The 14,415-nt window shown below is 44.5% G+C and overlaps 1 protein-coding gene and 1 long non-coding RNA gene across 2 annotated transcripts in view; one reads left to right on the top strand and one right to left on the bottom strand.

The window, feature by feature from the left end:
* LOC122865676 (unconventional myosin-XVIIIb-like) overlaps positions 1-14,349 on the top strand; it is a 49,039-nt gene extending 34,690 nt beyond the window's left edge. Inside the window, 13 exon segments of the mRNA XM_044174454.1 lie at positions 1,973-2,077; positions 2,564-2,725; positions 2,820-2,933; positions 4,244-4,360; positions 4,460-4,543; positions 4,755-4,892; positions 4,984-5,169; positions 9,473-9,547; positions 9,549-9,607; positions 9,701-9,742; positions 11,724-11,903; positions 12,327-13,309; positions 14,153-14,349. Coding sequence (XP_044030389.1) covers positions 1,973-2,077; positions 2,564-2,725; positions 2,820-2,933; positions 4,244-4,360; positions 4,460-4,543; positions 4,755-4,892; positions 4,984-5,169; positions 9,473-9,547; positions 9,549-9,607; positions 9,701-9,742; positions 11,724-11,903; positions 12,327-13,287 — 2,223 coding nt within the window. The 3' untranslated portion in view covers positions 13,288-13,309; positions 14,153-14,349.
* On the bottom strand, positions 992-2,873 carry LOC122865677. The gene is made up of 2 exons (XR_006375521.1): positions 2,736-2,873; positions 992-1,867 (listed from the first exon to the last, which is right to left on the bottom strand). It is a non-coding gene; the product is annotated as an uncharacterized LOC122865677 (long non-coding RNA).
* Positions 14,350-14,415: the final 66 nt, after the last annotated feature.

Below are 14,415 nucleotides of genomic sequence, written 5' to 3'. Positions count from 1 at the left end.
TGAAAGATCTGAATACTTCCTCCACCGCTGCCATATGAGCCAGACTCACTACATTTATAGTTGTGTCACTAAGTTTCAAGTGAGAAATTGCAGGTGAAAGCTCTGAAAAAGCTAGATAAGTGGACCTTTGAGTTGAGATTACTTTGTCAAACAGCAGCGTTGTGTTGAAGCAGAATCACCAGAGCCGAACACAGTCTCAGCTGCGTGTCGGGCGTCCTTCTGTTCTCGGGAGTTTGGTTCAAACTCTCAAGGATGTGAGTTTGAACTTCCTCTGTACTGAGAAAAGGCCAACCTTTTACAAATGTTTTCAAAATTGTCTAAAACATTTCCCAACCGTACTATGCATTTTTACTCATGGCAGCATAACATCTCTCTATTGGTAACAAGAGAATCATCTTCAGAAAATCATGCTGAGTGAAAATTCATTCTCCACCAACACTGAACTTTATGTCCTCACTTGTGTGAGAGAGCAGCGTCGGGTTATTTCTGTGCAGATGGCTCTTTCTGAATGTCCTTTGGCTGAAAAAACGAAACCAATTCTTTTCACTGAATGATCCACTTAGTTTTTTTTTTTTGTTATGCAACCAGACAGCAGTTACATCACATCTCTGTGGTTACATCAACGCACAGGCACAACGTTCCTACAGGTTTTCTCAGCAAACACAGTCAGATCAGTGATTTAGCTTCTGTGATTCCCACTGTGTAATTTCAGCAGGGGGGGGGGGATTACCACGTGAATGCAGAATATATACAGAGTTGATATTTGGCGTCCAGGCGCTGACCTCTTCACTCCCTGCAGGAAACTCCCAGCTCAGCACAACAGAGATTGGGCAGTCATGATGATAACTTACCCCGACTCAGAGCCTACAGGTGGATGCATGGGTGGAGGTGACATGAAACGCTATGTGGAGCCATTAGCCTTGCTCTAGCAGCGTAGTTGTCAGGGCTGCAGCAGGTAACATAACTATCCTTGAAAAATGATCTAAACTCCTTCCAGCAAAGCGTTTCTTTATTCTTTCACCTCGGTTTAGATTTGACAACGCAGAACTTTCTCACTGCCATTCAAATGGATTCAATGCAAACGTTTTCAAATGTAAAAACAATTATGATTCTGAGAGACACAAGCGCAGACTTTCCTCCAAAATATCACATTATAACCTCATCATTTCCAGTAAATCTTATTTTTTAAAGAACCCTTATATTTAAGTTACTCCGAATTCTGGGTTACAGTTGAATTATCAGAGAAATTTCCCTCAAATTGTTTAATGTGTGGGTCTGTCAGACACACACACGGACACAGCTCAATGCCGCTGTAATAAAAAGACAACAAGCGTCATTTTCAATCAACCCATTCCTACTGAAATGTATCTGTTGTAACATTTTATAATAAAAACATTGTCAAAAAACAAAAGCCAGTGTGGTCCGTGAGATAATATTTTAATAACAGCTCGCACAGCCAAGAGTGGTGAGCCAGCAGTGAACATGCTAGCAGATTAGCTCACTAGCGGTAGAGCTAGCTCGGCTACCCATGCGGTCTCTCTCTCGAGTCCCCCGTCGTAGCAAATTGTAGAATATGGTTGAGGTGTTGAAGTTTACTGATGTTAAGCTGAAGCAGCTAGCTGACAGAGTATATAACCTGCAGGTTGTGAGGAAAGTCATACTGGAGTGTCGTCTTCATCTAATCGATGAAGAATTTCAGTGTCCTCCCTCCGGCAGAAGGTTTAAACTACCAAACTCTGGTTGATTTATTCAACAGAAGATAGTTGGGAAGCCTCTGTTATTTTGTGCTATTTATCTTTTTATGCTCTCCTACAGATGATGATGGTTTTTTGCTTATCATTATGCATCCTGCTGCAGGGAAGATTTCCTGTCAGGGACAACAAAAGCTCATTCAGACCGGTCGTCCATCATTTTCTTTATGTGTGTGTGTGTGTGTGTGTGTGTGTGTGTGTGTGTGTGTGTGTGTGTGTAGCTGAGGCAGTTGGAGATGCAGTTGGAGCAGGAGTATGAGGAGAAACAGATGGTGATTCATGAGAAGCACGACTTGGAAGGACTCATAGCAACTCTGTGTGACCAGGTACACACACACACACACACACACACACACACACACACACACACTGAGCCATTCAAATAAAATCAGGAAACTGTATCACATATACTGTACATCATCATGTGTGTTTGAAGTTCATTCGTACAGTGACTGAATGAGCATCCAGACAGCTTTCTCACGTCGTAGATCATCATTATTGTGGGTTAATGTTCTCTAGCTGATGAATATGTCATTCCTACATCACAGGCACCACATTACAAACACATGCAGCGAGGAGGTGGCAGCTAATTTAGCGCTCCGTCTCTGTCACTATAAGGATGTAATTGGACTCCTGATGAGTGGCCAGGACCTGGTCTGTGGCCAATCTGGCATACTGTACAGCTCAAGTTCAAGTCTTTTCAAGTCTTTTAGAGTGAAGGATGTAATTTTGTTCTCCAGATAAGATACTAAACTAATTTAGGGTTAATCTCTTTTAGTGAAGGGTTAATCTAAGGTGTCTTGGTCTTGCAGGTGGGGCACAGAGACTTCGACGTGGAGAAGAAGCTGAGGAGAGACCTGAAGAGGACTCATGCCCTGCTGGCTGACGCCCAGCTGCTTCTTTCTACCGTCGACAGCCCGGGGCAGAACCTGCCCAACGGCAGCAAAGAGCAGATCGAGCGCCTGCACTGCCAGGTACACTCACCTATACATTCACCTTACTCCGCGCTGTCACCTTCTGCTCAGGTCGAGATACATTCACGCTCTCTCTCTCCGTGTCGCCATTTAGCTTGAGGAGAGCGAAATGAGGCGGCTGGAAGTGGAGAGTATTCAGACGACCCTCTCCCAGGAGCTGGAGAACGCTCAGATTGACCTGGAAAATATCTGCAAACAGAAGAGTATGGTGAGTGTGTTTGTGCAGACAGGTGACGGATTAAAGGAAAAACCCTGAATAAATGAGTGGAGAAACACGACAAATGCAGATGCTTCCATACAGGCTCACTGACTGGTTAGATGAAAATGATGTGAGGGAGATTTTGGAGCGACATGTTAAGGCGCCAGTATTCTCCCTCCCGCCCCCCCCACACCTTTCCAACCTTGAATTAGGGGGGTCTGTGTCCGACCATTTCTGAAGTGCCATCCTCAGTGCAGAGGTGGAAAACAGAGGGTTTGAACTTCTCTCTCAAGCTCTCGTTTTTCATTCCTGACACAACTATTCTGTGTTTTTTCATGTGAACAGCTGACAACCCTATGAACGTCTTCCTGTTGAGACTGTCTGAAAATGTGCGCCGTTATCTCCATATTTAAATCTCCCGCCTCTCTCTATGATGACCGGCTTTTCACTCCGCCTTCTAGTGTGGCCGCTCAGAACAACTATAACCATTTCTGATCTCCAAAGACGTCAAACAGCACATCGTACGAACTAGTTCTTTTCAAGCATCACCCGCCCTTCTACAGCACTCGCCACCACTCTTGGGTGGACTAACGACCCTCGAGGTGTAAACGACCCTGCAAAGGTTGGATGGCTGAGACTCCCCAGAGGTGAAACATCCTCAAGAATCAAAAGCAAGTCCAGTTCAATCAGGAGAGACTTAACTGAAAAGAGGCTTAAAGAGCAACAAAAGTAATTTTCTGACATAGTGCACAATAGGAAATATGAGAGGAGTGTTTGGCGATTAGACCCCATTGTGACGTCATCATTTTAAGGGGGTATTGATGCCATGAGCTGTACAGGAATATCCCCCCCGATGGAGTCTAGACACTGGTGGTGGTGATAAAAGGGTGAAGAGCAATGGCTGAAGATCTGGGTGGAGCTCAGCGGAAGGAGCGCTGTGTGGGTGTGATGAAAACTGGAGGTGAGTGGGGGTGAAGGAGGGTCGCATCGATCCGAGTGAAATGACAGCTGACAGCAGCAGAGAAAGAAACAGTTTGACAGTTTGACAGCAACGAGATGATTGGCTCGCGGAAGTCGTGGCAAAATATGATTGGTTTAACCGAAAGAGTGAACGCCCTCAGTCAGCTGATGAGTTGGAAGCGGGAAAAGGAAAAGAGAGAGAATGTAAATAGAGTAAACTTCTGGATATACAGAGACATAGATGCAAAAGATGCAGTGAGCACGCAGTATTAATGAAGGTGATCCAGATAACCGTATCAACATACTTTGGAGTATTTATGCACATAACCCACGTTACCTCTTTATCCTTGTGTGTCCAGGCGGACGAGCAGCTGGCCCTGCTGCAGCATGAGAAGGTGGACCTGCTGAAGAGGCTCGAGGAGGACCAGGAAGACCTCAATGAACTTATGAAGAAGCACAAAGCGCTCATTGCTCAAGTACTGCTTTGGACTTGGTTCACAGTTTGTCTTTCTATCTCTATTAATCACTTATTCATCCCGAAAACAAATCTCCGTCTCGCTCTTTCTCTGGTTTAGTCCTCCAGTGACATCTCTCAGATCAGAGAGCTTCAAGCTGAACTAGAGGAGCTGAAGAAACAGAGACACTCTCTCCAGGAAGAGGTAACCTTTGTTAGACAAATGGAGCACTAAGAGTTGAATCTGGCTGATATTAGATTGTTTCTGGATCATTTAACCTCCTTGTTACAGGTCTCAATATAACTGCAAGCTTCAGGTGGAGCACTGCCACATTCACTGATGTACTGGTGCATTAGTTTGGCTCTCCAAATGTTTTTGGCTCACTTCTCTCTCCACCTACTTACTCATAATGCAGCTCCAGCAGTGCGTGTCGAGGGTGCAGTTCCTGGAGTCGTCCACTGTGGGGCGTAGCATCGTCAGTAAACAGGAGGCACGTGTATGTGACCTGGAAAACAAACTGGAGTTTCAGAGAGGGCAAGTCAAGAGGTTTGAGGTAAGACCATATAATGTATTCCCAATTATCATAATATTTGATTCCCTGCATAGATTTATCTAATATTTTGTCCCACTTCTGTGATGTGCAGGTGCTGGTGTTGCGTTTAAGGGACAGCGTGGTTCGTCTGGGCGAGGAGCTGGAGCAGAGCGCTCAGGCTGAAGCTCGGGAGAGAGAGAACGCCCGTTACTACCAGCAGCGTCTGCAGGACATGAGGCTGGAGATGGAGGAGCTGAGCCAGAGGGAGCAGGACAGCAGCCGCAGACGCATGGAGCTGGTAACAAACCACTGCTGCATATTGGACCATAAATAACAGCATATACAGTGGATGCTCCTGTTATCATTAGCCGTTTCCGCCTAGTAACCAAATTCCTTCATTAATGTTGTAACATACATGCTCATGGACACAAATGCACACACGCACATTGTTACTGTCCATGCATCTCCAAAACATCAGCGTTTCATGAGTTAATAAAATCAGGTCAACACTGCATTTTTCAGATAATCCAATGGGTTTTTAAGGGTTTACGTAGCTTTAGAAGTGGGAGATTTCCTCCCCATAAATGAGCACTTAATCTTTAATTTTATCTAAAAAATATCAAAATAACCACATTTTGAGATACATGGTTTTCATTGAGCAGCGATGACATTCAGTGGAAACACACATTCTCCAAATTCTGACTTCTATAGCTCTCCTCTCCATACAGTGTTTCATTTGTCTTGTTTACTCATTTCAATGGTTTTGTGTATGGTGGTGGTGGTGGAGGGGAGGGGCGTGGCCTCAGGCAGCTCTATAGAGTCACACTGGCATCTTGCAGGTGACAGCACTTGTCTTCTCCAACAGAAAAAAGTAATAAGGGAAGTTTTCAAGGGTAAACAAACAAACAAAAACATCCCATGATGAACAATGTAAGAACGCAGTGACAGGCAGGACATTTAATTTAAGGGATTTATTGTCTTGGCAAAACGAAAACACTACAGCCAACAAGGCTACGTTTCGAATCACTCTGACCTGGCGTCCGTTAATCTACTGCGCTGAAAACGACAAACACAACTCTGGCAGACGCACACATGAAAGACGAACTGAAGCCTCAGCAACAAGGGAACGGTAACGGGGTATATACAGTCTGTATGTATGTATGTATACTGTATATATGTTACGCAGCAGCAGGATCAGGAGAGCGATCAAATGAGGAAAATAGGGCGAGCCTCCTCCTATGGGTGCGGCCCGAGGCAGTGACACCCATTAAAGGAATAGATTGATATTAGCAGCAATAGTAGTAGCAGTTGTCTTAGAAAGAAAGGTGCTAACTAGAACCATACAGGGTTCTTCGGTTTGTCCCCATAGGGACCTGGTAGAACCATTTATAAAGGTTCCACCTGGAACCCTCTCTGGGGGTTTTACCAAGAACCCTTTTTTATTCCAGGGGTTTCATCTAGATTAAATGCAATCTGTATTTCCTCAAATAGTGGGGCCAGGACTTTTATTTACTTCTACTGGAGAAGGTAACAGGCCTTTATTTGAAACAGGTGGGCATTTATTTCTAGTTCCCCTGTTTGATAAGTGTAGTTAGTCATATTGTGGCAGGTAGCGCAGAAGGAGGAACAGAAAACAGCTCTCTGCAACATCAACCATTTAATGACATTCAGCTCAGGGGACAAGAAACTTAAATACACAGTGGTGAAATACAGCCGGGGTCAAGAAATGTAACAGCCGCCTCACTAATGGTTAAAACTATAAACCAGCACGACGACAATATCAACATAAACCACCATGTTCTGAACAGACACATTACAAACACTAACAAAAACCACTCTCACGTCTGTACGCTAAATATGAAGCTACATCCCGCAGCCTGTTAGCTTAGCTTAGCATAAAGACTGGAAACAGGGGGAAACAGCTAACAGCCTGGCTCTGTCCAAAGGAAACAAAATCCACCTACCAGCACCTCTAAAGCTCATTAATTAAGAAATTATATCTTCTTTGTTTAATCCGTACAAAACCCAGCCTCACAGACATCCAACCACTAACACACTTGTTTTCTCTTGATGTCTTTGTGTTTTTTATCTCTCAGGTCCTTATCTGTTTCCCCCATGTCCTACCTTTTATGTCACACTTTTGTCACATTTAAAAACAACAACAGCAGATGAAAACCTCTGCGTTCCGTCACAAGACACAAATAGCAACCCCTTTGCCCAGAAATGGAGATAATTGTAGGGCAGAATTGTTCCTCACTTTTTTTTTTAGCATTCCTGCCACCTGCACACAGATCACCGCCGCTCTACCTGGGCACCACTGAGGCTGCTAAATATAAACCCCAATAGGCGTTACTCATGTCCAAACTGCGAGACAACATTTTAAGCGAGGCTGGTGCTTAAAAAGCCCTTGCAAAAAAACCCTTCCTCCAGGCTACGAGTGAAAGTACCCCCCCACTTCCACAACAGTCGCTTCTCCGCTGTTCTCATGAACAAAAACAACAGCTGCTGAATTATCTGGAACATTAGAAAACATCGCTTTCATGATCATCGCAGGACTGACAGCAGGAGGGAGGGTTTCTACACACATTAGCACACCAAAACATGCTGTAATAATCACATCTTTATATGTCTGATGTGTTTTCAAAGATTATTTTAATCATCACATTTAACTGAGCGATCATCAAGAACCTCACTCAGCTGGTTGATTTGCAACTTAAGTGTCACCTCAGGTATCGTTTGGGTCAAGAGGTCATCAACTGTAGGTCATCAGTGTTGCGTATGTATAACTATAACCGTATCTTAAATGCACTTTATTGTATGTAAACCCTATAAAGGCTTAGCTTAAATTGTATCATGTGAGCATCATAATCCCTGATCTTCTTTTTTATAAGATGATTTTATGACTTGGATCTTATTTTCCTACTTTTGAGCTTCATTTCTGTTGTTAATAATAATAATTGTACTCACAAAGTTAATAACTGAGATCTGACGTGACATCACTCGTCACAAAAGAGAGGGCAGTAAAATGATTGGATACCTGCTGGCTGATCACGTGACAAGCTTTAAGCTTTCAACTCCAGATTATTAATATTATTAACACCCAAACTGTCCGTCGTAAACATCCATCACAGTTTACTCTGACCTTCTGTTCTCGCCTTACTTGTGCATGCACGCTTTCCTGCGCGATGATGGATCATTAGCGATATTTCAGGTGCAGTGACTTTTACTTTAACTCCAAATAAAGTGGTTTAGATAATCTGGATAAACTGTTGGTTTGTTTCCAACCTGTGCTTCTTCACCCGGTCTGACTGCGATGTCGCCGTGTTCCCACATCTCAGCATTATACTTTCTAATGAGTACAGTGTGAAAAACTGACGGCCAAATAAGACTCAACGTAATAAACTGGAGTCTGAAAAATGCACTCTTTAGCCTGTTACCTCACAAAGAAAAGGTTAACAATCCCCTTTCTTAAACACACCTCTGAAATAATCATGACTCGAGCTCGGCAGGTTGTTGGTGTCTATTGTCGCCACAAATAAATACATGAATGTAATAAAGACATAATAAATACAAATAAATTGTCTTGATAAACACATTTTGTGCTCACCGAAGATGCCAGTTCTACTCAGTCGAGTTCGTGTTCCTGCTCACAGCAGATTTCTTTGTGACCTCTGAGCTGAAGAAAAGAGAAGCAGCTTCAATAATTATTCAGTTATTAGCACAAAGCAAGCAACACACACACACAAGGATGCCCTTTAACAACCTACCAACCAACTATGCGCACACACACACACACACACACAGCCCTCATGAATAGACATATGCATACACACAACAGCACACACACACACACACACACACACACATGCTCACACACTCCTCCTCCTCCTCCTCCACCGCCGTTCTTAACGTCATCTCTCCCTCATCCTGCTTTCTCTCTCTGACTGTGATTAATCCTCATTGTCTCTTCAAGGTTACGGACACACACACACACACACACACACACACACACACACACACGTATGCACACATTCATACATGGTTATGTGTCTCTATGACAACCGCTGCACCCACACCCGACTCCTCAAAGCCAACAAAGCCAATAACTTTAAAAGCCTAGAAGCTTTTGTATGTGTGTATGCATGCATGCATACGTGCGCGCGTGTGTGCGTGCGTGTGTGTGTGTGTGTGTGTGTGTGTGTGCAGGCATGTGTGACAGGATGCGAGAGAGACAAACCCCCCCCCACCCCAAAAAAAAAAAATACAGTCGAGATGAATTAATAAATCACTCTATTCTCCCAATGTCAGCGTGCGCATGTAACAATTTTCTTTCTAAATAACCCGGGCAGAGCGGTCCGAACAGCCGCAGCAGAGGCTAGGTCGTAGGACTGTGTGTGAGCGAGGACATGCCACTGGACATGCAGGGTTTGACTGATGGGGTAATATGGGCTCGAATGAAGGTAATTGCTGTGGCGGATAGAGCCTCGGGGTCTTTCCAGGTTGTCAGAAGATGAAAGCACACAGCCGGCCCGTTGAAGGTCAGCGCGTTATTCGCCTTCGTGTCAACAAACGTCCTTTAATCACACGATGTTTGTTTACAGGAAATGCAGGTGGAGGAGCTCAGCGCCGTCAGACAGGCGCTACAGGCCGACCTGGAGACGTCCATCCGCCGCATTCGTCGATCTGCAGGCCGCCCTGGAGGAAGTGGAGTCGAGCGACGAGAGTGACGCTGAAAGGTAATGGACTTCAGCGAGCTGCCTCTCCTCTGCCTTAATGATCACGTCTGTATGTGTGAACTCAACCTTTCACCACTCTGCCCTTCACTCCAGCGTTCAAACTGCTGTGGAGTCCTTGACTCGAAAGAAAGACCTGTAAGAGCCTCATGAATGTGAATGTGTGTGAGTTGGTAGTGACCTGGACACAGCATCAGGCCTTCAAGTGTCATCATTGAACATCTCATTGTAACAACGCTGAATTCAATATGAAAGAGAATCGAGGATAATTCTCGTCTATTACAACCGGCTTTGGCCGTCATTTCTACCAGTTATGATAACGCCGAGCTCGCCGAAGGAATTGATGAGATCTGAGAACAGTTTCTCCAAATTATCCCAACCAGATGAACTCAAGGACCCCTTCGTCCACTCCGCCTGCATGTTCCAAACATGTGCATTTGAATATAATAAATTGGATATAATCTAACTGTTAACTAGCTTTAAAGTGGTGTTTAAGTTTGCATTTATACAACTGGACGTTTGGACCATTAATCCGTTACTTTCAGCAAACTATTTCAACTGTTTGTTCATTACTTTTAGTTAATTACTTGAACTCTTTGTCCGTTACTTTTAGCTTTTTCAACCATTAAGCTATTATCTTTAGCTATTTATTTGAACCATTTATCTATTGCTTTTAGCTGCTTCAACTTATACTAATAGTTTTCACACACAATCACGAGTTAATCACAACTCATGGTGTTTAGGTGTTATAGCTGTCTCTGTATGTGGCTATACTTATTTCATAAGAAAATCATAATTAGCTGAGCTACTCAAAATCAAGCAGTCCTTCCCTGTATGCACACTAGAGCTGTCGTTTCCAATTTGAAATTCGAATAGTACTTCAAAGTAGTTCACATAGTTCAAATTAATTTGAACAAATTACGTGTTCTAGTGCGCACAACTACAGTCGATCGAAGTTGAACCAAGAGGTCGGTCTGTAGATTGTGATGGATGTTTATAGACGGTTTGGGTCATAATTTTACTGTTTGGTTTCATTTTATCCTCCAAAGAAGTTTGACAAACCAGGAGTTTTGTTTCCAACCTGTCTGACCATCTGACTGCTCGTGGTTCTTCACCCGTCGGACTTCTTGTTAGTCGGGATGCACTGATCCAACTTTTTTGCTCCCGATACCTGATAACTCATCTCAGGGAATCTGTATAATACAATACGGAGTATACCTCACTGCGTAGGACTCACTGGGTTTATGTCAGGTAACATGAGGCTGGAGGTTGCCCGCCGTGACAAACTGACTGAGGACAAAGAAACTGTATTTAATGTGGATCTGTCATGTCGTGGCCAATCCACATATGTATCCGATCTGGCATCTATCCCTGCTTTTGTGTGAGGATTCTCACTGTGTTAACAGATCTCGGCAATTAACTTGGTGGGTACAATTTTATTATTACTGAAGTAATAACTGTAGGAATGACGGCCAAAACTACAAACATACGACCCAAGTGACGAGAATTATCCTCAGTGAAAATGGCTACTTGCATGGCTACTAACAGTCCATGGGCCACTGCTGCACAAACATTTTACTCCATAATAACTTCTAAGGGATACCATATTGTATGGCATGGATTTAAAGAATCATTATTTGCATTTTTCCTACTTTTCCATAAGCCCATAAACGCACCCATAAGGACCAGTCGTCAAACCAGTAACTGGTCTCAACCTGCATTTTTTATTTTTTGGTGGAAAATTATGCAAAGGGATGAAAAGAGAGACAAACCTGACGCTTCAACTGAGATTCAGACTAGGGCCTCTTTAACAGATGATTTGAAGTAATCAGAATCAGAAATCCTTTATTGATCCCTGAAGGGAAACTCTTTGTTACAGCAGCTCGCCTTTACGTCAGTGCACACAGGAGAAAGTACTAGCAAACAATATGATACACTACTCTAAAACACTATAAAATATAAGGGTGCAGCGACGATAATCCCACCCTGGCTTTGCAGTGGAATCATCAACTGTTTGTTGAGCTGCAGTCACAATGTGCTTGCATGCTCATTGCAGGTAAATGTGCATATTTGCCAGCTAAAGAATGGAGGGGTGATAAGGTGTGATTTTGTCCTGCAGCGACTCGGTGTCCAGCGTTGGCTCTATCGGGACAGAGGATGTTGGGGAGGGGATTCGTCACTGGCTAGGAGTGCCCAGAGGAGGGTCCCGTGGCGGCGGCTCTCTCTGTGGCAGTAGCACCATCAGCAGCCAAGGAGGGCGCCAGTCTGTCGCTGACACCATGAGCAACTACAGCTTCCGGTAAGCCCGATAACTACTGTTCATTCTCCGATGTATGCAGAGCTGCAACGGTTAGGCGATTAATCGATTAGTCGATCAAAATAACATTAATCGGCAACTATTTTGATAACTGATGAATTGTTTCTGTCATTTCTCAAGCAAAAAAAACTTCTGGTTCCAGCTTCTCAAACGTTTTTCTGTTTATCTTTGTCAGATATGACAGTAAATTGAATATCTTAAGGTTTAGGACTGTTGGTCAGACAAAAAAACCTAACTGAAGACTTTTAACATTTCATAGACTAAGCGATTACTTGATAAATCGAGAAAATAATTTGCAGAATATAAATGATAATGAAAACGACTGTTAGTTGCAGCCCTAGATATATGTCAGCCGGTCATATGGGCTGCTATGATGGATGAAATGTCTCTTTTATCCCTCTAAAGTTCTTGCAGGGGTCCTGATGACGAGGGCTCTGAGCCTGGAGGAGCTGGTCCCAGAGGTCTCGGTCGAGCCCCGTCCTCCTTAGCCCTGTCTGAGCTGCTGGACGGACTTCGTAAACGCAGAGCTGCCGGCGATGCAGAAGATGGAGCCGGCAGCGCCGTCTCCCTTCCGATTTATCAAACAACCGCAGCCTCAACTCTCAGACAGAGAGCCTCAGCCCTCTCTCTCAGTCCAGAAGGCCTCCAGGAGCCCCGGCCCGGCCCCAGCATCCTCAAGCCGTCCTCCCCGCTCCTGCCTCGCTCTGCCAGTGCTCGCTCCATTGGTGACGCTCAGACATCTGCTGCCGCCTCTACAGCTGGAGCCAAACTCTCTCGCTTCAACTCAAGTGATTCCCTCTCTTCGCTTCCCTCGCTGCCACGCCTCTCCTCCTTGGCGTCCTCCCTCACCGCTCGCCATCAGCCTCCTTCCCTGTCCATTCCAGAGGAGGACCCAGAGGTACCCCTTCGCTCCGTGACGACTCCCATCCAGCGCTCCCCTCAGGCACTAAGGCGGTGCATGCTGGGGAGTCTTGTTACAGAGGACGGAGGTGAAGGCTCACTGGGTTCAGAACCCATGGTCTTCCAAAACCGGCGCCTGATTGAGGAGAACGGTCGCGACGATGCAGCCTCTGACATCCTGCCAGCCATCCGGAGAGCTCAGTCCACCAGCAGCCTGGCCAGCTCAGTCAGAGGAGGCAGGAGGGCGCTGAGCGTCCACTTCGGAGAGCTGCCTCCTTCGAGCCGCAGCAGAAAAAGCTCTGAAACTGAGTCCTCCAGCTCAGGTGGATCAGGAGGAAGTTCCCAGGGCGGGGGGCCTAGACGCAGGTATGAAAGGCCGCAAGGAGAAAGACTGGAGGCGGAGGGCAGCGAGGGGGGAGACGTGGCTTCAGTCATGAAGAGATACCTGAAAAAGGAGATTGACTAAGCCAGATGAGGTGAGCTGTCAGGTGCGTAGACGCCGCGGTCTTTATTTTTACTGCCGGATTAGGACATCATCTCTACTTAGTGGCTTTACTTTCTTGCATCCGATTGTTCCCAGACCAGGCCCCCATTTCCCAAAAGCATCTTCAGTCTAAGATGATCAGAAAATCCATCTTACAAACCACAAGAGGTGTTTCCAAAAAGCACTGTAACTTAAGACGCTCTTAGAACTTATTAAGTCTGAAGCTTACTTCCTCCCAGTAACATGAATTATAAAAGGCAGTGAGCTGAAAGCTGTTGACTGATGGCTGAACAGGAAGTTTTTATGAATAATCCCAAGTATAAACATTTCTTTGTGTCTCCAAACTGAAATCTCTAAACAACTACTGGATGGATTGCAATGAAATGTTGTACAGACATTAATGGCCCCCAGAGGATAAAGCCTAATAACTTTGCTGATCCTCTGACTTTTCCTCTAGCGCCATCAGCAGGTCAACATTTTAATTTGTGTGCTTCTTCAAGTGCTACTTTGGAAAGTGATTCTGAATGTGATTTAACACTGAAACCACAGAGGAAAAACTACAAGAAGCCGTCATTAATTACTTTTTTTGGTTCTGAGGATTGTAAAACTGTGTAAACATCAGTTTCTCCCTCGTGAGAGCTTGTACTCCCTGCTGAGAGTGGGTGTTGCATGATTCATGAATATCTCTCAAGTCCGACTCTGAGGTAGTGGTATTTTTGAAAAGATTCCGAGGTGTTTGATAAATACAGGCCCAGACCTGTATCCTGCACATGCACATAACAGCCCTCTGTTTCACACCGTCCTTTCTGCTCTGACCATCTTGTCTTTGTCTTTTCTCTTCCATCAGCCTCTTTGTGTCCACATCCAGCTGTGAGCTTCACAGCTGCAGTCAAGGCTGAAGGAAGTACTTCAGAAGTCAACAAGGATGGTTTTTTTTTTTTTGACTCTACATGTTGATATTAACGCCACCTGAAAAAAACATTTGTTCAATCAACTGTATTTTCAGATAAGCTGTTTGTATATGAATAAAAAAAATAAAATGAACTTTTTGCTTTGTGACTTTCTCATTTCTCACATTTCACGTGTTTTGCATTTACAGAAGTCCAAAAC

This window comes from Siniperca chuatsi, linkage group LG18, assembly GCF_020085105.1.
Source record: "Siniperca chuatsi isolate FFG_IHB_CAS linkage group LG18, ASM2008510v1, whole genome shotgun sequence".
NCBI classification, from domain to species: Eukaryota; Metazoa; Chordata; class Actinopteri; order Centrarchiformes; family Sinipercidae; genus Siniperca; species Siniperca chuatsi.
This window is presented reverse-complemented; position numbering and strand designations above follow the sequence as displayed.